At 41.9% G+C, this 23486-nt stretch overlaps 2 protein-coding genes across 2 annotated transcripts; both read left to right on the forward strand.

The window, feature by feature from the left end:
- The first annotated feature begins 1058 nt into the window (after positions 1-1058).
- LOC130158427 (thiamine transporter 2-like) lies at positions 1059-9298 on the forward strand. The gene is made up of 5 exons (XM_056359164.1): positions 1059-1274; positions 1580-2396; positions 3914-4106; positions 5646-5787; positions 7016-9298. The coding sequence occupies exons 1-5, from the start codon at positions 1071-1073 to the stop codon at positions 7193-7195; spliced, it is 1536 nt and encodes a 511-aa protein (XP_056215139.1). The 5' UTR covers positions 1059-1070; the 3' UTR covers positions 7196-9298.
- A 1673-nt stretch (positions 9299-10971) lies between these two features.
- On the forward strand, positions 10972-23281 carry LOC130158096 (thiamine transporter 2-like). The gene is made up of 6 exons (XM_056358479.1): positions 10972-11053; positions 12979-13135; positions 15120-15936; positions 18108-18300; positions 18819-18960; positions 19767-23281. Exons 2-6 carry the CDS (start codon positions 12986-12988, stop codon positions 19887-19889), a joined length of 1425 nt encoding a protein of 474 aa, XP_056214454.1. The 5' UTR covers positions 10972-11053; positions 12979-12985; the 3' UTR covers positions 19890-23281.
- Positions 23282-23486: the final 205 nt, after the last annotated feature.

A 23486-nucleotide genomic window follows, 5' to 3' on the forward strand; every position in this document is an offset into this window, starting at 1 on the left:
TCAAATTCCTTTTGATCTGCACCCATTTCGTAGTGCATCAGGCTATTAGTAAAATGTGCTGTCATGGTGTGAAATTAAAATGCATGATTCCTGCTGCCTTATACATTATATATATATCAGAGCCTATAAGAGTATCCTCTGCCCATCCAATGTGGAGTGATATAGTCAACAGGTACATGAATAATTTTGGCTGTTTTGGAAGAGATCTTTCTTCAGCTTTTACAGAAAGTTTTGAGGGAAAACACTACTTCTTAAAACAAAGGTTTGCCTGGGGGAGGGGGGGAGGGGAAGTTCATCAGGAGGTAAAATAGATAAAATTCAAAAGTAGAGTGATGGAAATCCCAGCTGGTAAGAAACACTGAGGGCTCCAAAAGATAAACTGTACACATGCCCCCATTACACCCATTTTGACTTCTTTTTGGGCTCTGCCCAGTGGAGTCAAAGTTTAATTTATTCCATAAATCTCAGCTAGAGACAAGAGCAAAAAAACCTGCTTCATTTAATTTTAGTGTGAACTATTACCTTCCGTGACCACAAATACATTTTTTTTTTATAGACTGAAAATAGGATGTCTGTATCCGAAGTGGATTTCTGACACGGTGAATTCCAGCTGAGGATCTGGCCTGACATTCTTTCTGTATCTGTTAGTGACTCTCATCTGCTGGGGTCCAGAGTTACCAGCTCTCTGTGACAGGAAAGGCACAGCACACCTAGGAGGCAAAGGAGAAAAAACAGCAGTTGTGAACTAAGTACTTGTCATTCAACATGGTGCTTGGCGATGATCAGTGCTCAACCCTCTTCAGCAGCTTTTGCCTCGAAAGGCTTTCGCTGTGGTTAGCTTTGTCAATGCAGATTGAGTGACAGTGTCATTTGTCTCAAAGTTAAAGATCTTCCAAGTCATTTTTTATACACTGTTTACAAAGACAGAGAAACAGCAAACAAATGTAAGGAAAAGCTGTTCACTTAAAGTTAAGAAGAAAAATGTTTCCAAACTGCCAGCCTCTAAAGAGCACTCCTTAGCATTAGAAACCACAAAATAAAAATCAATTACCAGACATCTTTGGGCTTGCATGGGCAGTATCATCCTTCTAACAAGCTTTCTTTTCAGCTTTGCTGCAGAAGCCATGGGCTGCTGCAAGCAAGAGAAAAGCAAAACCTGGACTTTTCCCACCTTGATCCTCTGCCTTTATGGATTCTTCTGCATGATGAAACCATCAGAACCTTTCCTAACACCCTATCTAACAGGACCAGATAAAAACTTGACCACAGATGAGGTACAGTTTTACTCTGCCTTTTATTTATATGGAGCAGCAAAAATAAGAAAGTAAAATTTAAAGTTTTTGAACAAAGATAAAAACCAAAAAAAAGCACAACTGTAACCAGCTTTGGCAGGTTACAGTTTGCAGCAGATGGCATAAATAAAAGATCCATTTGCCTGCTCAACAGTTACATGCCAGTTCAGTGTGGTTATATATTTTATTAATTCCTTCGAGTAAAAACTTTCTTCTACAAACTCATTTAAAATAAATGAGCTTCCTTTCCCCAAGAATTACAACATGGATTTCCTCTTCTCTCCTAGGTTACCAACCAGATTTTCCCAGTCTGGACATACTCCTACCTTGCGCTCCTTTTCCCAGTCTTCCTGGTTACAGACTACGTGCGCTACAAGCCCGTCCTCCTCCTCCAGGGCATCAGCTTCATCGTCACGTGGCTCTTGCTCCTCTTCGCACACGGAGTGGTGGCCATGCAGCTGGTGGAATTCTTCTACGGGATGGTAACAGCCACCGAGGTCGCCTATTACGCCTACATCTACAGCGTCGTCAGCACCGATCGCTATCGGAGAGTGACGAGCTATTGCAGAAGTATCACCCTTGCTGCAGCCACCGCTGCTGCCGTGCTGGGGCAGCTGCTGGTTTCCTTGGCAGGCGTATCCTACTTCCACCTTAACGCCATTACCTTGGCCTCTGTCTCCCTGGCATTCGTGTGCTCCTTTTTCCTCCCGATGCCTCAGAAGAGCATGTTCTTCCACAGGAAAGACATCTCCCAGACTCCCCCAGGAGCAGACCAAGCTGCGGCTGCACCCGACCCCCCCAGGCCGTCGCGCTGCCAGGAGGACAAGAGCTCCGCACCCGCTGCCAGGGGACTGGCACCCGAGCGGCAGGATGATACACCCAGCCCCCAGCAGCACGTGCTGCGGGTACTGGTGCAGCTGAGCACCGACCTGAGGGATTGCTACAGCTCCAGGAAACTGCTGTACTGGTCCCTGTGGTGGGCGCTGGCTACGGCCGGCTTTAACCAGGTGCTCAATTACATCCAAGTGCTCTGGGACTTCAGAGCCCCCTCCCACAGCTCTGCGGTGTACAACGGAGCTGTGGAGGCACTGGCCACTTTCCTGAGTAAGTTAGCGTCTAAGCATCGAACACAACGATGGTCTCTAAAAGTGTTCTACAGTAAAACTTTTAAAGTGCCATTCCATTGCGGATGGTCGAGGAAGCCAGTGTATGCATTGTGCATTCAAGACCTGGTGCTTTGATGTACAAAGCAGCTTAAATGTGAGCTATGCTATTTTTCTGTAGGACTGGGGCACCCAACTTTATCCTGCCAGTATGCAGAGAGTGTACAAGTCATGCAGACTTTACATCTTTACATTCAGCTGCTAAATACATTAGAGCTGGTAACTCTGCAGAGGCACCTGCATTTCTTTAGATGAGGTTGTTGACTCCCCCCCCCCCGCCCCCCCCAGCAAGTATCACACAGTTCCCATAACAATGGTATCAGCTTACACAGATGAGAGGATTTTTTCATAAATATTTTACACAAGAACATAATCCTCTCATTAAGATCTTTTTGTAGTGAAATGCTCTTGTGCAGCAGGATGGAAAAATTTTTAGTCATTCAAGATACAGAGATTTTACTGAAAAAGACATTGAATTCATTACAGTAGTGACGTTAATCATTACTGTTGCAGGAGAAGCAGAAGCCCACACCATATAAGCAAATTAATGTTATCAAAAGGTAACATCAGAGGATACCACGACCTGGCAGTGTTTCACAAATTCATATTGTGCTGCTGTAGAGAACTTGTACAAGACATTGGGTTGTGATCCACCAGGGAAAATAAACATGTCTACATCATACCTGGTCATTCAGTTTACCCTTACAGTAATTAAGAAGGATACCTCTAAGATTAAAAATTACTCATCTGGAGGTAGGCAACTAAATTGACCAATTGAATAATTAATTAGAAACAGTTAACTCTGTAGTATCTACTCCTTGATTAATTCCTCTCTGTCATGGAATTGCCTATTTCTCAATGTAGAGTTGAAAAGTTTTAAAATTGTATGAGACCCCTACGATGGGTAATCAGGTGGCTTACCTTCACAACAGATGTCTCTTGGTAGCCAGCCCACCAAAAGCACAGTACCTATCCCTTCTTATTGCCCTGAATATACTCACTTGATGCCTCATAAAACTCCATTTTTTGACAGCTTAGCCCCTTTAGGAGCCGCACAAAACTAAACTCTTAAGCTAGAAGGTTCACTAGCTTAGCTGTAAAGTAAGCAAATAGAAGCTGGAAGAATCGTTCTTCTTGAGCTCCAAACTATGTTCCTAATTCTCTTGCTGGGTACAGACAGCCAATCCTTCTACATAACTGTTTATCCTGTTTTATATCCAGTGAAGTGAAATAAAACATTAAGAATAGAATGGCAGAGACTGATTTATGCAGTTATCTAAAAATGACTACTCATCTGCACAACTTCAAAAGTGATTAGAAATGCTTTCAAAACACTTCAGAAATACTCTGCTTCACCATTCAGCATTGCGTTTTGGCATGTGAGGGTGGCAAGACTCAGTGACACAGGCTATAGAACGGGTACAATATTTACATGGGTTTTTTTCCCTCTTTTTCTAGGCTCTGTAACATCTTTTGTAGTACAATATATGAAAATTAACTGGGACCTTTTTGGAGAACTGGCGTTAGGGATCTTCTCTGCCATAGATGCTGGTTCTCTTTTTCTCATGTACTTCACTACCAACATCTGGGCATGCTATGCTGGCTATCTCGTTTTCAAAGCATGCTATATGTTCCTCATAACGATAGCAACGTAAGTATAAAAACCTCACCGTGCTGCCATTATGCACAGAACACTAACCATACTTTAAGTTTCTTTTGGGCATCCCTCCTCTTACTCAGAGGCAGCTGATCTAATGCTAGACATAACTGTTTAGGTAAAGACAAAGACATTTAAATGTCTGTTATGTTGGGTTTGTTCTAAACAACCATCAAAGAAAAGGTATCAAAAGGACATAGAACATCTACATAGGCAGAAATTAAACAAGGTAAAACGTATCTTTATTACTAAAGGCAACAGTAACAGCACAACTCGGAAGCTATTTTCCTCCTTCCTGGCATGGAAGACGCAAAGTAAATAATAGGGACAAGCATGCCTTGACCACCATCCCTTACGATCCCCTTTTTAGCTTGCTATGAACTGCAAGAGTGCAGGAAAAGATTTGGCATAGAGTGTTCCCCAAATTAACTATATACATATAATTCTTAATGATATTATGATGTAAAGAAGGAATAAAAGAGAACACTGGACACTAACTCAGACCAGATCCCTTAGGAGACCAAGCTATTCTGTTGTCAGAAATGGAGAAATAAAAAGAATATAAATAACAAAGATTATCTATAATCTGTTTAATAAATATAAAATTTTTCTTTATATTAATGTCTAAAGACATTCCAAAAAATAACAGATGCATTTTTATATCAAAACCCAAAATTATTCAGATACCATTTTAAAAAAATGCTAAAACTATAATGCATGACAAGATTATGCTCATCTTGAAATTGAAGCCAAGTAAATCCTCTGTTTTCATTTTGGTGGGTTGTTAGTACATTATAGTGGATCACACCTGGACTATTTCAACACAATTTACCAAAAAAAAAAAAAAGTAAAAGCTTGCACAAAAATCCCTGCTAACAATCAATGAAAAGAATACTGCGGGAATAACACCCTCTTGTTCAGACAGAAACCCTGGAGGTCAATATTGCAAGGAAAGGTGTTCTGATTGTTGTCAAAGATATTGCAAGAAAAATCTACAGGCTCTTGACAGAAATAAACAGTATGCTACCTCCACTGTCAAGCCACAAAGCAAAAAGTGCCTCACATCATCACAGAAAAGCTGGTTAGAAGATACCCTTTGTGACTTCTAGTCTAACCTCCCAGCCAGGGCAGAGCTCCTGCCAATGCCAGATCAGGTCATGGTTTTGTCTGGCCAGGTCTTTGAAAGCCTCCAGCCATGGAGACTTCACAACCAGTCTGGCACAGTCCATCAAGGTAGAGAGGCAACAAAGGGGAAGGTTAAAGCGATCTGATGTTCTACTAGATAAAGCAGGTCACCTGATAACATGATTTGGAAAAGCAACATGGAAAAGTACAAAAAAAAAATAATGCAAATACACTATGGTAGTCAAGACTTTTTGTTTTAGAGAAATCAAGGAAGCAAACAAACAAATGAAACGCCATTTACTCTGTCTTGATATATCATCCGCATGAATTGTTTCTCTTCATCAGCTAAACAGAGAGCAACAGCCTTCCACCCGGTGTGAATTAACTGACCTGCCAGTCTCACATTAGCTTCCAGATTGCAGTCAATCTGAGCATGGAACGCTACGCCTTGATGTTTGGATTCAACAACTTCGTTGCAATGGTGATTCAGACCATTCTTACGGTTGTCGTTGTGGATTCGAGAGGCCTAGGACTGGACATAGTGACTCAGGTAAGTGCTATTAACTTACTTCCTATTTACTGCTCAGCCAATTCATCTTCAAAGGTTTACAAAGAAAGAAATCGCTATGCCAAAAAGCAATTTCATTCCGTCTTTATTCTGTAGAAAACTAGACATCTTGCTCTTCCCTTGTGTCAGCCATCATTCTTCCCTTTTGTCTTTTAGTGCAGCATTAAAGATTACAGATGCTGGCCTTTGACATTTTAAAGGCAGATATACCAGAGTGTAAATAATCAGGCCCTGCTACCCGACCAGCTTTTCTTAATAGGACACTGAATAACACCCCCTCTGCCCAAAAACTCAGGCTGGTTTTCTCAGACACAGAATCAACACAACTGCATGTTGTTAAGGGAGTTCAATACCACGAGACAGAGCCTGGATTACTGGAGTTATCTGAGCTCAAGTGAAAACACCACTAAGTCACAGACAACGTTTGCTCCTGAGCTGATCTCCATGTGAATAATAGAATTTTCAGCCCATAATTTGGGTACCTACTTTGGGGTGGGATAGCCTATTTGACAACAGTGTCCCTAATTTCTGTCAGCCCAATTCCACTCATATTGGGGTCAACTGAAACGTACTGACTTCTGCATTTCCTCAGCTGGGATCTCAGCTGGGGCAGCTTCCTGCTCCCACGGATCTGAAGATGACTAAAGCTGTTCAGATATTCGGCACAGAGAAGGCAAGAGCTACTTTAAAAGATTAAAGTCTGAATTCAAACTTTAAAATTAAGTACAGGAATATGTAGGCAAGTAACAATTACAACTTCATAAATAGCCTTGCCAGTGTTGTTGGAAATACTTTTACAAAGTCTGGTATATTTACTGAAGCCAGCGTGGTGACAGCACTGAAATGTGCAAGTAAGAGCAAAAAAGAACCGAGAGACTCCTCACTTACGGTATTCGTGAGTATGTGGGTAATGAAGCTACTTCTACATTTTGCGCTAATAGGAAAAAATCCTATTCCTATCCCTCCCTGCCTCTGATGTTTATTAAGAGGCATGAGGATTGAAACAAGAGGCAGTTCTTCATTCCTCACAGATCTGCTGTTTGCTGGAAAAGCTAAGATTTCAGTTAATCACAAAGCAAAACCTTGAACATAGAGAAACTGTGCCAGAACACAGGTAAACAAAAATAACAGAGTATCTGTCACATCCAGAAGCAACAGCATTTCCCTAATGTGTTTTTCATTAATTCTGCTTTTTCTCTCCCCCTCCCAGTTTTTAATTTATGGCAGCTACTTTGCAGTCATAGATGGGATTTTCTTGATCAGAAGTATTTACATGCTTGTCTCAAGCAAATGCAAAAGGAAAACAGCAAGATCCTGCAAAGAGCACCTGAACCATGCTGCACACGAATCAACAGAGCAGATTGTAACTGGCGATATGACACGGCTGTAGGAGTCAGGCAGACAGGCTCACACGGCCAGGCACTCGTGGGAGAAGAGCTCCTACGGCAGCATGCAGGGAACAGCGGTGCAAGATGAATGTACAACACAGCTCAGAAAAGCTACGCTGAATCATTACAGCACTTCATTACAACATATACCAGCTAAGAGATCACCATAATGGCACTGTACCGAGAAGAAAAGATATGTTGCTTCAGATTCTTATTTACTTGCCTATAAATAGCTTTACAGCAGTAGTTTATACACAAGAGCAGAGCAACCCCACACCTTGGCATCCCACCGTGCACAACGGCAAAGATCAGAGTTCACCTTGCCTTGCTTGTTCTAGCTCTTGTGTACGGTGCTGGCAAGCTGCTGCCATGCACGTGTGCTCATGCATGCGGCTGAAGGGTCTGTCCCCTCCCCCCCACATACCTTGTTCTGAACCAAGGAAGAAGGGATTGTGTTTGCATCATTATATTCTTTCCTACCTAACCACGGGCAATTCTGTGACAGGCTCTCCCTTCTAATTTAAAAACCCATGTCAGAAGCGGGCCTTTTGTACACAACAGTGCAGAACAGCAGGGTTTGCGCAGCCTCCCTGAGAAGGTTCGCTAAAACGCTGCTAAACCACAGTTGTTGCTTGGCCCGCATGTGAAAGCTGCAACCTAACCACTGTGCTGAGTCCATAGCAATCTCAGCTCAGAAGGGAAAAACTGAAGAGTCAAAACCAAATGAAAGAGTCCCACTCCGTTCTTTGTGCTTCCACTAAAATTAAATTCAGGACTGAGTGTCTTCCTGTTTCAACATGAAAACAAAACAATATCAAAGGCGTTGAGTAGTACTAAAACCAGAGAAGTACATTGTGGTGAAATCTGGCCAGTTCCGCACAGGCAAATTCCAGGTTAACGTGAATTTCCAAGAAAATGTATAACTGAAATACAAAGCTAGCATCATGCATGCTTTTGAGTACCAGATGAAGGAGGTCCACTAATCCTGGCCAACAATTTGGCAGGGTCAGCACCTCAGAACTTATCAAGAAGCTCCAAGTCCTACAGCTAATTTAGTTCAACACAAAAGACAGTTAATCCAAGAGAAGAAAAAAAAAATACTATAAATGAGTTTGCATAGTGAATGCCTAATATAAATTATATCCATATGTTAAAGTTCTTTCTGTACTGCTGTTTGCTTCTAGCTTCCAATAGCTACATCTAATAAAAATAGAAAATACTTAGCATCTACAGAATAATATTTTTCCTGTAGACACACAAGCTGTCATTTGTACAGACACATGTGCTTTTCATACAACTGTCACATACTGCAACTAGACAAACTGCCCAGGGGCAAGAGCAGGTGGGAGAGAAGCAATTTGTTTCGTTTCAAGTGGCCAGAAGAATCTGTAGGATGTGACCAAATAAACCCAGCTAATTTTCTAGGCTTTTTGTTTACTGTTGTGCATCATGTGGACATTCTCAGTTTTAAACTGACTCTGAGCAGAACAGTTTAACCAATGCGGTTGTAAAAGCGGGAGATGTACTTTGTCCCCATTTCTTCAGACACGAATGTCACGCTCTCAGTTCCACAGTAATTAAACACACTCGCTGCTTATTGGAGACTAAGTCCAGTAGAGGCAAGGACTGTTTTACTTTTCTTTGTGAGCAGGAATCCAATTTTGAGACATTTTTTTAAAGAACTAGGTGCCAGTCCTGGGTGAGAAGCTAACTAGGATTTGTGTTTAAATGAAAAAGAAGAACTTGGTATTTCCAGTTTCGTGGTCTCAAACTGCCTTTGGTACAGAAAGCTCACAAATATTTCTCCCTATGTAGTATCTGACAAAAGGAAAGGAATCAGCAACATGTGAAACTTTTTGCCGTTATTAAAATAAATAATGATAGTAGTAAGCTGCAGGAAAAACTGATAAAATAACAGTTAAAATTCTGTTCTGAGCTGGTCAGAACTCACTGCCTTCCATGAGGACGGGATGCCACTAAGGAGCAAAGGAACCAAGCAGGCACCATGTATTTGGTTTGCAGCTGTAGAGAATACCATCTTCAGAAAACAGATCAGACAAAAAAAATAAATTCTATTCCTATTCTCTCGAATTTCCAAAAGAAAGATTTTGAGGTTGCGAGCTAGGGGGGAGCATTGGCAGCATGGGGGGTGGGGTGGGGGTGGGGCAGCGCAGGAATAGGGCAGCTTGTAGGAGTGGACATGATACACTGGAGATGGAAAAAACAGCAAGAGAAAGGTAAAGCCTTATGTTACCCTGGGGTTTCGGCTGTGAATTGGTATTAACCCAGCAATCAGCTAAAGATTTCATCCAAAACAGTAAGATGCACACGTCTGCCTGTGTGTTCAAGTACATACACACATGCTTCGGAAGGGACATGGTTGAGGTTTGGAAGTTTACAGGCAACACCAGAACCGCAGGCTCTCTAGCTCTGCAGAGCAAGGAAGCTGAATAAAGCCACCTCTCCTTGCAGCTTTTAGTATTAAGTGCTTATCTTTCTCCTGGCACACTAAAGGGTTCCACGTAAACAGGAAAATCCACAGCTCAGCGCATTGCTTCCCATAGCTACAGCCCCCCAAATACACACTAACTGCCTTTGAAACTTACAGGGTTTGGGCACAAGTCTTCCATCGAGATACAGCCCAGCATGCTGACGAGGCCAGTTCTGACCAACAAAGCAGCAAATAAATTGTATCTTTATATTCAAAGCAAGCAGGTTATCAGCCAAGCACTGTGCAGGACAGCAGCGAAATGGGGGTCAGCAGCCACCCTTCAGCAGGCCAACAGACCTGCCCAGCAGCACCTTGCCTGTGGTTCTCTCCTTTCTCAGAAGCCACTTCTCAGGCAAATAAGGAGAATGAAACGCCGAGGAAAGCATGGCTTCTCTGAGCGCTCACCTGCCTGGCTGCACTACAGATTCAGCCGTGCAAGAACTTTCCGTACCTGCAGAACCAGAGCAGGCTCTGCCGCGCTCACAGAGCTGCCCTGGGTGGTGGCACGTGGGGCTGGCCCCGTCTGCCGAGCCACAGCGCTTGTGCCTGCATTCACCGCACACCCCGCCGCCAGGCTTCAGGGTCATTTCCATCTTCTGACAAACCTTGGAAGACATTGGGAGCCCCATCTACAAAAAAAAAAAAAAAAAAAAAAGGGTAAAGAAAAGCAAAGCAGCAGCAGTTCTCCGAAAGCAGTTCTGAGTTTTTCACTTAGGAGCTAGATGTAGAATCTTATCTTCTTCTCCATTTGTCTTTACATGACAGATTGGTCCTTGTATACAAGCAATTCTGGGCCAAGTAATAGTATGGAGTATGCAGTGTCCTACCTCCCACACCCCCAGCACAGCCAGGATGCTCAGAAGGGACCCTACGAGCCCAGAGGCCACTACGCCACGCTCAGGGGAGGGTCAGGGCCAGCCCAAACCTAAATGGGTGCCGCGTCCTAACCAGGAATTGGAGAGCAGAGCTTTTAAAGGTATTTATTAACAGCAAAATGCAATCAAGTGATTGCTTTCTTGCCATGTCAGTTTTTATTAATCATTAGCTATTACAAGTCTTAAAGCTTTACCTTAAAAATTAGAACTGTTTGCTGACAAAACCTGCAAAGGAGAAAGCTTCCCCTGCAACCTTCATGGGCAGGTTCTGCCAACAAGAAGAACTGTGATGAATTCTTATTGTTATTTGAATTCTGTTAACATTTTATCAAGTTTAGAACAAACTTCTAGGAAACAAAAAGACACAGGAATTCCTTACTACCTCCAGTCCTAAAGGGTGGTTTCTGACTTCTCTTCTACAAGACAGAAAGTCATCCTGGAAGGAAACTGCACACAAATCCACAGCAAAGACACCACAGGCACAGCATCGACAGGTAATTTGTTACCTTTGGAATTATCTGGAAGCATGCTGGCCGCTCACTTGCTCAGTGCATTTGGAGGCGATGCAAGATTTCGGCTGATGTTATTCATCAGTCCAGGGTTTAATATATTTTTATTTTGAAAAGGTAACAGATATCAAAATATTTCAAAGCAGATCTAGAGTTACAGATAATACAGGCTGTATTTTATATATAATGATTTGTAAAATAAAGATGATAATCAGAGGCGATCATTCAAAAACACGTTTCAAGGTTAGGGCTGGTTTTTGCAACATGCCTCGGAGGTCACAGAAATACTGCCTTAATAATATATTATTTATGCTAAGTTTAAATATATACAATCTCACTGTGCAAAGACAAGCACTTTTGAAAAAGTACCTGCTATAAAAATGGAACTCAACAATTTAAAAGAAATAGCTTGTAACAGCTTGATTAAAGTTCAGGCAGTGCTTTGGCTTTCATTCTCTGATGTTTCAGAACATAGTTTCACTTGTTTTCCAGGAACAGTAGAAATGACTAACAGAAAACAAGTAAATAAGCTTTAAAAAAACCAAATCTCTTTTAGACTTCTTTTTGTTGCTAACTACAGTGAAGAAACAAGTCTCATTCTTTTTCATTTGATCATCATTTTCAGAAGTCAAGATTCCTTTTTTCTATGTCTGATTAGGTACCACTAGCAGGTAACTTCTGCATCTTTCTTTACTCACTCAAATTACTGGAGTGCAAGAAGTCTGATAAGTATCAAAGTATTCTGGGGAAATAAAGCTCATGCAGTGGGTTGTCAGCTGGCTGGTGGCTTTTATGTTCTGCAAAAAGGCTTGTACTGCTATTGTTCCACTTGGCTTTCAGGCTGCGACTCAGGAGAAAAAAGCCTCCCTGAGCATGCTGAGAACAAGATTTAATCTCACAATTTGCCCACTCATTTATTTGGAAGTGAGACTGTAACGGAACTTCATTCTTCCACTATGATACAGACACTTGATTCTAAGTACGCCATTAAGCACAACCTTAGACAGACAGACTGGAGTTTACCACCACTGATGCACCTTGATCCGAGTTGTTCATTTACAAGCTGCACCTGTGATTGCTGGAAGGTTTAGCAAGAGAAACATTAGCTGGAGCAGGTGTCACAGATGGAGTCAGGCACTTGAATCATTAGGAGAGAAGCAGCGATATACTTATTGATATAACAAAGTTCAATGGTAAACGTGACAGTGGTTTAACAAGATTCAACGGCAAGGTACACTTGCTAATTTACTGCATGGAGGACTGGGTCAGACAGCACTGTCAGCGGGACCTTCCTGTGGAGCCATGAGGTTGGGAAAGGACCCCCTTCCATTCTAAGCTCCTTCTCCGAGGGGGCTCTAGGTACAGCTGGATCCACTTCTAGCCTCAGACTTGGTCAATGGTTTGTCTAAAGGATTATATATGCACAATCAATCCTTGAAATCTTAGCTAAGTGATACAAAAGTTTAGCACACTATTAATCACTTACCAAGAACCTGTTGCAACAAGGACTCTCTCAGCCCCAAGGGAGTAACCCTGAGGGGAACCCCTGCTCAAAGGGAAACCCTGGCACGCAGCCCACTGCCACGAGGAGAGCCCAGCAGACCCCGGCCTGTCCACTATTTATAGAATAAGGTAACTGACATATTTGCATACCAGCAAAACCTCGGGGTCACCATTCCAGATGACCCTTAGGTACCACATTGCCATCCATCCACCAAGTCCAGAGTAAGCTGGATGCAGCCATCACAGCCCCACTGGCGATTATGGCTGGGGTTGGGGGAAGCACACTGCTAAACACTAGGTTTAGTTAAAAAGTAAACTTGCAAATTAATTTTACCAGCTGTGAAGAAGATCTTTATAAAATTCCTGGGGTGCTCGCTTCTTCACTGCCTTTTTTTTTTTTTTTTTAGGTAGACTATGGATTGCTGGAAGGGAGCTGAAGGCCACAGCTGGATTTGTCCCACGCTGATCATCTGTGCAAATGGATTTTTCTCCACAATGAGGCCATCAGAAGCTTTTCTCACTCCTTATCTAACTGGACCAGACAAAAACCTAACAATTGAAGAGGTATGTAACTATTCTCTTAAGTAATAGTTAAAGTGATTAAAGCATTAAGAATTACAGCAGTAACTGGAGGGGAGATGAACTGTTCGATAATACAGGCATATTTTATCTAGAGATTCATATTTAAGACACTTCTGGAAAAGTAAGGAGTCACTTTTTTGCAGCAGCTCAAAACTTTGAAGTCCCTAAGTTCTTAGGACTTTGAAACCACTTCGGGGGTTCTTTAAGAAATTGGTATTTTCAGCAAAATCAGGTCAGCTAATTCCTCTCTCTACCAAGAGCCCAAGAAGGGACAACATTATGATTTATTTATACTCATCATGGAATTGATTATACTGACAGTAACATAGGGATTGCAAATCACAAGAAAACCAGACTTCCCCTTATGAGCTGTTAGATTATTACCTACATTATAGGACTGTTTTATGCATTCATTAACCGGCAGAGGTCAGATGCACATTCAAAAAAAATTTTTTTTTTTTTTTGACAACAGCATGCACTGCAGGTTTCCTTCCTCTGCTTTGTTCAGGACTGGCTGCTTCAGGAGTACACTACCCAGCAAAAGGGGATATAGTTAACAAGTGGCTGATTCATGGAGCAAATCGTATAATTAGAAAACACAAGCTTGGTACACCCACATAGAGCTAATATGAAGAACAGTCATTCCTGATATGCAGAAGCAAATGTTAAGGCAGAATCTTCTAGCATAGTGTGAACCCAACGTTTCTTCTGAAAAAAGTTATTTGTGGTTTATGTTGTTGGCGTTTTTTTCCCCAATTTTTAATTTATTTTTTTAACCACAAAGGGTAGGGTAATTTCCTCTTATACGTGAAATAAATAGTACAATAGGATGCCTGAGTTCTGATTTCAACAAGAATCTGTAACTCAAAAATAAGTGGAGTACAAATACTGGCTCTTTCAGCCACACTCACCTCTGTTGAGCCAAATCCGTAAGTTTCAGTCAAGCACTAAAAAATTTTAACTAAAGTTCACAGAAACAAAAGAAGTCACGCAGAAAGATACGGTGAATGCTGCTCAGCACGCAACTCACTCCAGTGCCAGCTTAGAAGTAAAAAGACAACCACTTAATATTGTTCCTCCAGCATTTAAAACAATTCCTTTCTAGTTTGATTGCTTAAGTTGATAATGAGGGATCAGGAACAGAGACCCTAGCAGGGCCAGCAATTACGGGGTAAGACCTCCCCAAAACAGGCAACTTGCACATTACAAAGTGAACTTTACACCTGGAAGAGGAGGACATCCCACCCAGCTGAACTCAGGCTGCCTGGGCAAGCACTGAGCTTTAGTGGTGAAAGTAAAGAGCACCTTCCAGCCTGAACGCGTATCAGTTTTAAAAGAAGGAATTTCTTTTCAGAGCAGCTATGCATCGAATGCCAACTGAAGCTTACCAAAATGTTCCATCAAAGACTTGCTTACTTCTTACACAGTACATTTGAAGAATGAAACATAAGGTGAAGATAATGTAGTAACAGCTACATGCTTATTAAGTGAAGTTCCAGTTCCCCCATCATAAGAGGCATATGCAGGTTTTTTTTTTCAGTTCTGACAAAAGAGAGGTCACCAGAGGTATACAGTGACTCACGTAAAAGTTCAAATAGGCATTCATTTTCCACCGTGGGGAATAGGAGTTGAAGCTAGACAGATTTTCCTCTAACACAAACATTGTTATACCTGCTTTAAACAACTGCACAAAGTCTGCCTTGCTCATCAGCCTTTACTAGAATTATTTTTTAAGCCAATCTGCCTGCTTACGTAGTGGAGCTTAGCATCACTATCTTCACTTCTTCAAGAGTATATTTACAGTTTTGTCATTTAAGGTAGTTAAGTCTGCACAATTCACACAATGCAATGTTTTCTGTAACTACAAATATGTTCCTTTAATATCATAACCAAAAAGCTTCCAAATCAACATTTTAGATACTTTTTTAAAAAATAAAAAAATATTTCCTCTGTCATTTTCTCCTAGGTTACCAACCAGATTTTCCCAGTCTGGACATACTCCTACCTTGCGCTCCTTTTCCCAGTCTTCCTGGTTACAGACTACGTGCGCTACAAGCCCGTCCTCCTCCTCCAGGGCATCAGCTTCATCGTCACGTGGCTCTTGCTCCTCTTCGCACACGGAGTGGTGGCCATGCAGCTGGTGGAATTCTTCTACGGGATGGTAACAGCCACCGAGGTCGCCTATTACGCCTACATCTACAGCGTCGTCAGCACCGATCGCTATCGGAGAGTGACGAGCTATTGCAGAAGTATCACCCTTGCTGCAGCCACCACTGCTGCCGTGCTGGGGCAGCTGCTGGTTTCCTTGGCAGACGTATCCTACTTCCACCTTAACGCCATTACCTTGGCCTCTGTCTCCCTGGCATTCGTGTGCTCCTTTTTCCTCCCGATGCCTCAGAAGAGCATGTTCTTCCACAGGAAAGACGTCTCCCAGACTCCCCCAGGAGCAGACCAAGCTGCGGCTGCACCCGACCCCCCCAGGCCGTCGCGCTGCCAGGAGGACAAGAGCTCCGCACCCGCTGCCAGGGGACCGGCACCCGAGCGGCAGGATGATACACCCAGCCCCCAGCAGCACGTGCTGCGGGTACTGGTGCAGCTGAGCACCGACCTGAGGGATTGCTACAGCTCCAGGAAACTGCTGTACTGGTCCCTGTGGTGGGCGCTGGCTACGGCCGGCTTTAACCAGGTGCTCAATTACATCCAAGTGCTCTGGGACTTCAGAGCCCCCTCCCACAGCTCTGCGGTGTACAACGGAGCTGTGGAGGCACTGGCAACTTTCCTGAGTAAGTATAAGATCATTAGTAACTACTTCTAACCCCTCCTGCGCTGATGGCATTCTTCAGCAAAGTCTTTGATGCCTGTTTACATCCTGTGAGGACCAAGGTCAACAGTAACAGCCTTCAATATATAACACTGAAACCAACAGCGTGCAAAGCATATTTTTACTGTGCAACTTGGTTTTTGAAGACAACACTGATAATCTTAGAAAAAATATATAAGCTTTTTCTTCTCAAGCGAGCCTCATTTCACCAAAGTGTTTTAGGAGTTTAAGATCACAGCTCTGTTTAGACAATTTAACTGCAGCTAAGTGGTTTAAAAACCATGTGCAGTGCCTCACATACACCTTAAACTAGCTGGTTTAAGAATTACAAGAACGTATTAACAGATGCACTGATCCAGATGGTCTATTTAAACAGTGGATTGATGATCATTTCATCCTCAACAAGTATTCTGTGGCTGTTAACTGTATCCTGATCAGTGAGTTTGCCTCTGGATGGGACATACAAGTTGAGGCTGAGAGAGCTGTAACTGTTTAGCCTTGAGAAAACAAGGGATCTTATTCACCTGCATAAAGACTGGAAGGGGAGTAAAAAGGACAGAGCCAGACTGCTCCCAGTGGTGCCCAGCAACAGGACAAAGGCACAAACTTAAACAAAGTTCACTTAAACATACCAGAAAATTTTTATTGAAAGGGTGATTTAGCACTGGCACAGGTCGGCCAGAAACATGGACTCTCCATCCTTGGAGATGTTCAAAACCTAGACACCACCTTGAGCAGCCCACTCTAGCTGACCCTGCTTTTACTATGGCTGGGCAATCTCCAGAGGTCTCTTTCAACCTCAGCCATTCGGATTCTCATTACAGCTACTTGCTCCATCCAAACAACATTCCTCTTCGGCCACAGAAGGCAGAAGAATAAAGTGCAACTTCATTTACACAGCTGTGCAGTACCAACAGAGCCTCATTGTCAAGCTCACCTTTACACACTTAAGGCTCCTGGTACGTAGGAGGAGACGTATCCCACATTTTTACAGGGAACTGTCAGTTTACGCTTCCTCCCTGCAATCAACATAAAAACACATTTTACTGAAGCTACTCCAGAACTTCTCAGACTACTGGTCTGAGCAGCTTTCCCAAGGGCTTTCTTGCTTTTACACCCTCTAGCACTTGATCCTATTTCAGAGTACAGAAATCACGCACAGTACCAGGAACCTCCAGGTTACAGCAGCGATGGACTACAGGAGCTGGCCTGCTAGGGCTTCTTGAGCTCTGACAAAGAGCACATACAACCAGCAAACAAAGTCCAATTTTGCATGCGAGTGCTAGCCTGCCTGAAACCATCTGGGCAACCGGCACCCTGGGCTCCAGTAACTCACTGCTGTGTAATCTGCCTGGACCACACTTCACCCCGCATTTGAGCTACAAACCTCAGCACATCACGCTTCAGAGCTTTCACAAACATACAGCATCATCTGTGCTAAGGGAGCATAAAAAACCCACACACAAACATAGATGGATAACCTTCCTATAGCAGTATGAGATACTTCTCCAGAATTGAGATGGGGAGAAAAGCAAGCCTCATCATTATTGCAGAGGTTGTTGTGTGTTTGGGTTTGTTTTTTTAAAAAAAAAAAAGGCACCAGTTTGCTATACTGTATTACACTCAAGTAGCAGGTTTTACTATACATGATGGTCAATAAGGACTTGACAAATGCAGTTCATAAGATTTTTTCACCAGAAGCTGAAAAGTCACTTTCATAAAAAAATAAAAGCATGAAGGAGTGCAACAGATTTTCATTTCATAAGGATCTTTACATGAAGGAATTAAACTCCATTACACGTATTTTGGCAGAAAATGCTTGGTGGGATTGTTCTCTTTGCTCACAGCCGTCAAAAAAAATGGCCTAACAGCAACAGACCACACACTGCTGCCTCCAGCCTTAAGGCATGAGGCACTTTCTCAGAGCAGTTCAGTCCACGAAGGCTCTGTAAGCCAGGAGAAAAAAAACACTCCCACACCTCCAACAGAAAACGGCACACCACTATCAAAGCCTATCGTGGCCGTAACGGCCTCAAGAGCTCCTGGCACAACCCATTTACACAGCGATCCAGCTGCTCTAGAAGGATGATAAAGTTTCAGAGTTTCAATCATTCCTTTCTTTAAAATTTCTAGGTTCAGCAACATCCATGGCAGTTGGATACGTCAAAGTAAACTGGGATCTTTCTGGAGAACTGGCTTTGGGGATTTTCTCTGCAGTGGATGCTGGGTCTCTGTTTCTCATGCACTTCACTGACAACATCTGGGCATGCTACGCTGGTTACCTTGTGTTTAAAGCATGTTATATGCTTCTTATAACAATAGCAACGTAAGTATATTACGCAATGATCTAACTAAATTGATTTAAATCAGTAAATGTACATTTTTAAATGTATCAAGTTTTTACTCAGTTTCCCTAGGCATCAGATTATCAGATAATAGTTCATGCCAGCAGCACGTATTATTTCTAGCTTATATAAAACTATGCTTAAAATCATACGACCTCACCACTACAATAGGTTACTCCAAGTCAGAAACTGCCTTATTCTGCATTTAGCTGTTCATTCATCTATGTATAAATATTCTCTAAATGATCAAGTGAATATACAGAGGACTTTATTTAGCAAAAAACCCCACTCAAATAAGAGTATGCACAAGTGCCGTAGCCAGAAAACCAAGGGATTTCTGCCACAACAAAGCTGTTAAAAGTTTAATAGCCAAGATTGAACAGGCTTTATCCTTTGAAGAATCTGCTGTGCGCACTAAATTGTTCCCAAACTTCCTCCTATACATAAACTGCAAACATCCTTGCTTCCATAGCTTAGTAACCTGAACATTCATTTTCAGGTTTCAGATTGCTGTCACTCTAAGCATGGAGCGTTATGCTTTGATATTTGGCTTCAACAACTTTGTTGCACTGGTGATTCAGACAATTTTAACAGTTGTTGTAGTAGATTCCAAAGGTCTGGGACTGAGCATCAGCACCCAGGTAAGCTGCATTACTCACACTGCTGTCAGTCCCCCTGCCCTCCTCCAAAAGATGGTCCTACTGCAGGATTAGGCTTTGGGAAGATACTAGGTAGCGTGATAGCTTAGAACAGTTACTCACTTGAAAAACAGGTTCATTTAAAGTGAGTTGACAGTAGCTACTACATCCTACTTGTCCTCTAGTCCTGCAAATTTTGCATTTCTGCAATAATTTTAAGAATATTTTCAGAGCACGGGGGAAAGACCACCAGTATTACTCAGATTGGCTTGTTTTTTTAATTCCCCACTCAGGTTTACTGTTCACAAATTTACTGTCAAAATACCCAAACAGAAGCAGGAATCAAGCTGAAATACAGTCTATGGGTCTACTGCTAGGGTAATCCTAAATTATATAGTTTCATTGGACGCACCTTTTAAGTTACTGCGATTCTGAAAGTTAACTAATCTCATGATTCCCCGCTGTATTTCTAAATTTACAGTTTAAACTTATGTACTGAATGATGTCCAAGTCTCTTAACTTCCACCTTTTCAGCAAAGAGTCAGAAAGTGCAGAGCTGCCGTCCTCCCTTACCGAGGTGGGGAGGGGAAGCATGTAACAGCGTTCCCTCCCCCTCCTTTTACAAGCACAGACATCCAACTGTAGGGAGAAAAGCAGCCAGGCTTCTCGAATCCTTTCAAGATGGGATCGTTTTGGGGCTTGGGTGACAGAAGGGAAGGCAGCAGTGGAGCGACGCCCCTTAATTTATCAGCTAACAGCAAAAGTAGTTTTTGACTTTTCCTTCCTCCTTCCCTACCTCCATTTCCCAGTTTCTCATTTATGGCAGCTACTTCACATTCATAGCTGGAATCTTCCTCATCAGAAGCGTATATACCATTCTCTCCATCAAATGCGGAAACACCAGGGTGGCTGGTGAAAGCGTGGATCGTTAACAGCGACACAAAGTAAGGTTGCGAGCAACAGCGCAGAAGGCTGCGTCATCCGAACCATGAGTTTGGAGAAACACAACGCCCAGTCGAGCAAGGCTGGTCGATGGTGAAACAGGCTGTTATGAGCCTACAGCATGAAGAGCTTTGTCAACCGAATGGTGCATTTTACCCATTTTCCTCACCAGAAATTTAATACCAAACCATCCTCAATCTTCTATTTCAACTCAAATTTAGTCATCTGACACCAAAACTTCTACTGATGCTCCACGAGGACAGCAAGCAAGTGCATACAGATGCCTGACCTCGCAGTGGAAGAGCTGATAGAACACAACCTTTCAACTTTCGCTTCTACCGAGTTAAAGGCAATTTAGTCATACACATGACCTCCAGACATTCCTAGGGAATCTAAAGCAGCAGTTGCCTCATAGCAGCAAGGTGATGTGGTAGAAACCTTGCCACAGAAGCCATCTGAAAACTTCAGACATTTTCAACTGGAAGTAGTGACATGCATTTTTAAAGCAAGTGAAGAAGTAGCAATAAACCATTTCTTTTTCCAGAAGACACTATTTCTGTACGTTCAAAGGTGGATTACTACAATGCTACACAGCATAGTAATACCACCATTTTAGTTTACAAGTGTCATTTCAGATTCCACAGAGTAGACTCTTCAGAAACCTGAAGGAAAACATGCTATTACATACAGATAAACTGCTACTGAAGCAGTAACAGCTTTACTGAGGGTTTATTGGGATGTATGGATACAACACAAACCTTCCCTCCGAAGGTCTGTTCGATAAGCACATGCATTACTTGTGTCTGACAACTGCCAGGACACACACACACCCCCCTTATCTCTGGAAAAAAAACACCTTCCTAAACTTCTTAAAATTAAGAATTGAAGTGTCTTCCCATGGCTTACACAAGGCACCCTTACTTAAATAGCATGACTAAAGGTTTAGCTATAACTAAAGCTGATCAGGGAATGTTCTTTCAATTGTGTTCAGTGATGTCCACTTTGGAGTCACCTATATCTGATAGCAGCAAATTCCATTGTTCTTTTACCACAACTTACAGATTTGCCAGGAGTCAGAAGTAACATTTCCCCCAATTCAGCTCACAAAAAAATTTAAATCATTAATTCCTCAAAACCCAGGCTTTTAAAAGCTGCTTCAGCTTGCCTTTATGCCCCAGTAAGTTTTCCTTTCAAGAAGGCAGAATACTTGCATCATATTTATAGTTCTCTTTCAGGAATTCCAATTAAATTTGGTCTTTTTCAAATGAAATTCTTGCCTCAGCATTTGTTTCAACATGGTGCTTGGGAGTTTGCAGCTTTTAAGTAACTTCAAACTGCAGTACCTGGGCATCACATCTGCCTTGTAGAACTCGGGATGTACCACTTACAGCATCTTCTCACACACATAAGAGCTGACAGAAGTATTAATTTAGAAGGTGTCCAAATTAATTTCTGCGTAGAGAGGGCTATCAAGTGAAGTGCTTGGATGCTAAAGCAGAAGAGGATACTGAAAAGCTAGTGAAGTACAGGTTTTTGGCAACTACACTAGCTGCATGAACTGCAGAGATTTCTAAAACAAAAGCATTTGTAATCAATGGTCAAGAATTAGTTTTGTAAATATAGGTATTTTAAAACTCAAAATGAACAAAACAGCTATGGTGTCAGTTTCTTCTCAATATAAAGACGACTCAAAACAATATAAGATCTTCAGCTACTTGTCTGGAGTCTGATAAACTCAAAGTTAGTGAACACTGGACAGATGTGGTTGTGCGTAGTGAAAGTTGCCAACCTTTTATCTGCATTCAAGCTAGTTACAAGAAATAAGGTATTCCACTATTTATGCAGCATAATCTAAAACTATATGCTTTGCATACTCAAATGAAATTCAGTATCTCTTTGCAGTAATCAGCTTCACTTGGATCAGAATATAAATTTCCATAGATACTGATTTCATTAGCCCTTGCCCAAAGCCTAATTTACATTTACGATTTGCAAATTTAGGTAAGGAGAGCACAGGATTGTTGTCCTTCTACGAGGCTGTTCATCTCACTGATGAGACATTTGGTTGATTTCATCCCGTTCCCTGCAATAAGCATATTTACCTGTTCCAGAAGTCCTTCTGAACCCCTGCAGTTCCCCGCTCTCTACCTCATTTATGTGTTACTATCTCAAAACAGGTAAGGTCAACAACAGCGAGGAACTACAGCTCTTTATACTGTACTAAAAACCAGTGGTGAGAGCAGGGGCATTGCTAACATTTCTGATACCCTCAGCTGCTGGGGATTTGTTTAGTTTAATTCCCTAGATTCTCTGGGAAATTCACTATACACCGTGCTCTATCCAGCAGTCCTCATCAGAAGGAAAAGATTTTTAAGTCTGTTTTAACTTTAAATACTTACATGTCTGGTTTTAGTCCCATTGGCATAAGGCATGCCACTATAAGCAGCTTATTGTATAAGCTGTCTGTCTCCTGTTTTAGGATCTCCAAAGCTTCAAAGAAAGAGAAGACACAGAAATTACTACCCACCCCTCCATAGGCAGGCAACAGGTCAACAGCACTGGGGTGTGTGTGTTTACAAGCAGTGGTCAAGTCTTTCAGCTCCCCTAGAAATAAGCAGATCTAACAGTCCAGCAGTCAAGTACAAGTGCAAGGTCTTCAAGAATTTTCATGTTTATCTCAAATGGGCTTGCATATACTTTCCTCACACCCGCCCGCCTCCATCCCAAAATCAAATCTTATTTATTCCCCTTATCGTGAAAGCTGTAAGAATTTTACTCTCTAGCCGGTCAGAAACCTTTAAGCTTGCAGTTTATGTATTCATCATATATTTACGTTGTTTGCTTAGTTCCAGTATTACACTTGAACTTAGGCCAAGTTATCTCTGTTTAAAACACTGTCACCAACTACTCTGATGCACTTACATTTTTCTTGACCCTTCTCACTACTACAGACTAGGCAAGCCAGACATTTTTCCCCCTCTAAAAATTCCATTCTAGTATGGCAGTGAACATTCCAGTAAAAAAATAAAAAATTGATGGATTTAATATTCCACAGAAGGTCTTGCTAATACATATCAATTTTTAACAAAAAGAATACCATTACATCTGTGGTACCTTGGCCTATTACACACTGTTCTGATAACAACTAACTCTCAAAGACTGTCATTAGCTACCCATAATTTCACATCTTTTGCAGCTAACTAAATTCCTGAGTAACTACCCTCCTCAGTTACTTCCAGCATCCCTCATTACACAGACTGTTATTATTCTGTCAAAATAATCCAAGTTCACTCGACATTTTCCTGTTCAATAGGTCACTTCACTTGAGCTAGAACAGCAAGCTCAATCACAAGGACACAAAGAAATATATCCAAGTGAGGCATGCGAGAATTTTAAGCTTAACTCACCTTTAAGCATATTGCTTTTGATAACTCATCTGTGTATAAGACTCACAATATGTACATTTTAACCCAATAAAATGTTACTGCACAGAAAATGCTACACATTTATTTTTTTCTAATATTTATTTTTTTCACCTGCAAACTGTAGCAAAACATGATCAGCTTTATTATGCAGACAGGTATCCC

Source organism: Falco biarmicus, chromosome 13, assembly GCF_023638135.1.
Source record: "Falco biarmicus isolate bFalBia1 chromosome 13, bFalBia1.pri, whole genome shotgun sequence".
Lineage (NCBI taxonomy): Eukaryota > Metazoa > Chordata > Aves > Falconiformes > Falconidae > Falco > Falco biarmicus.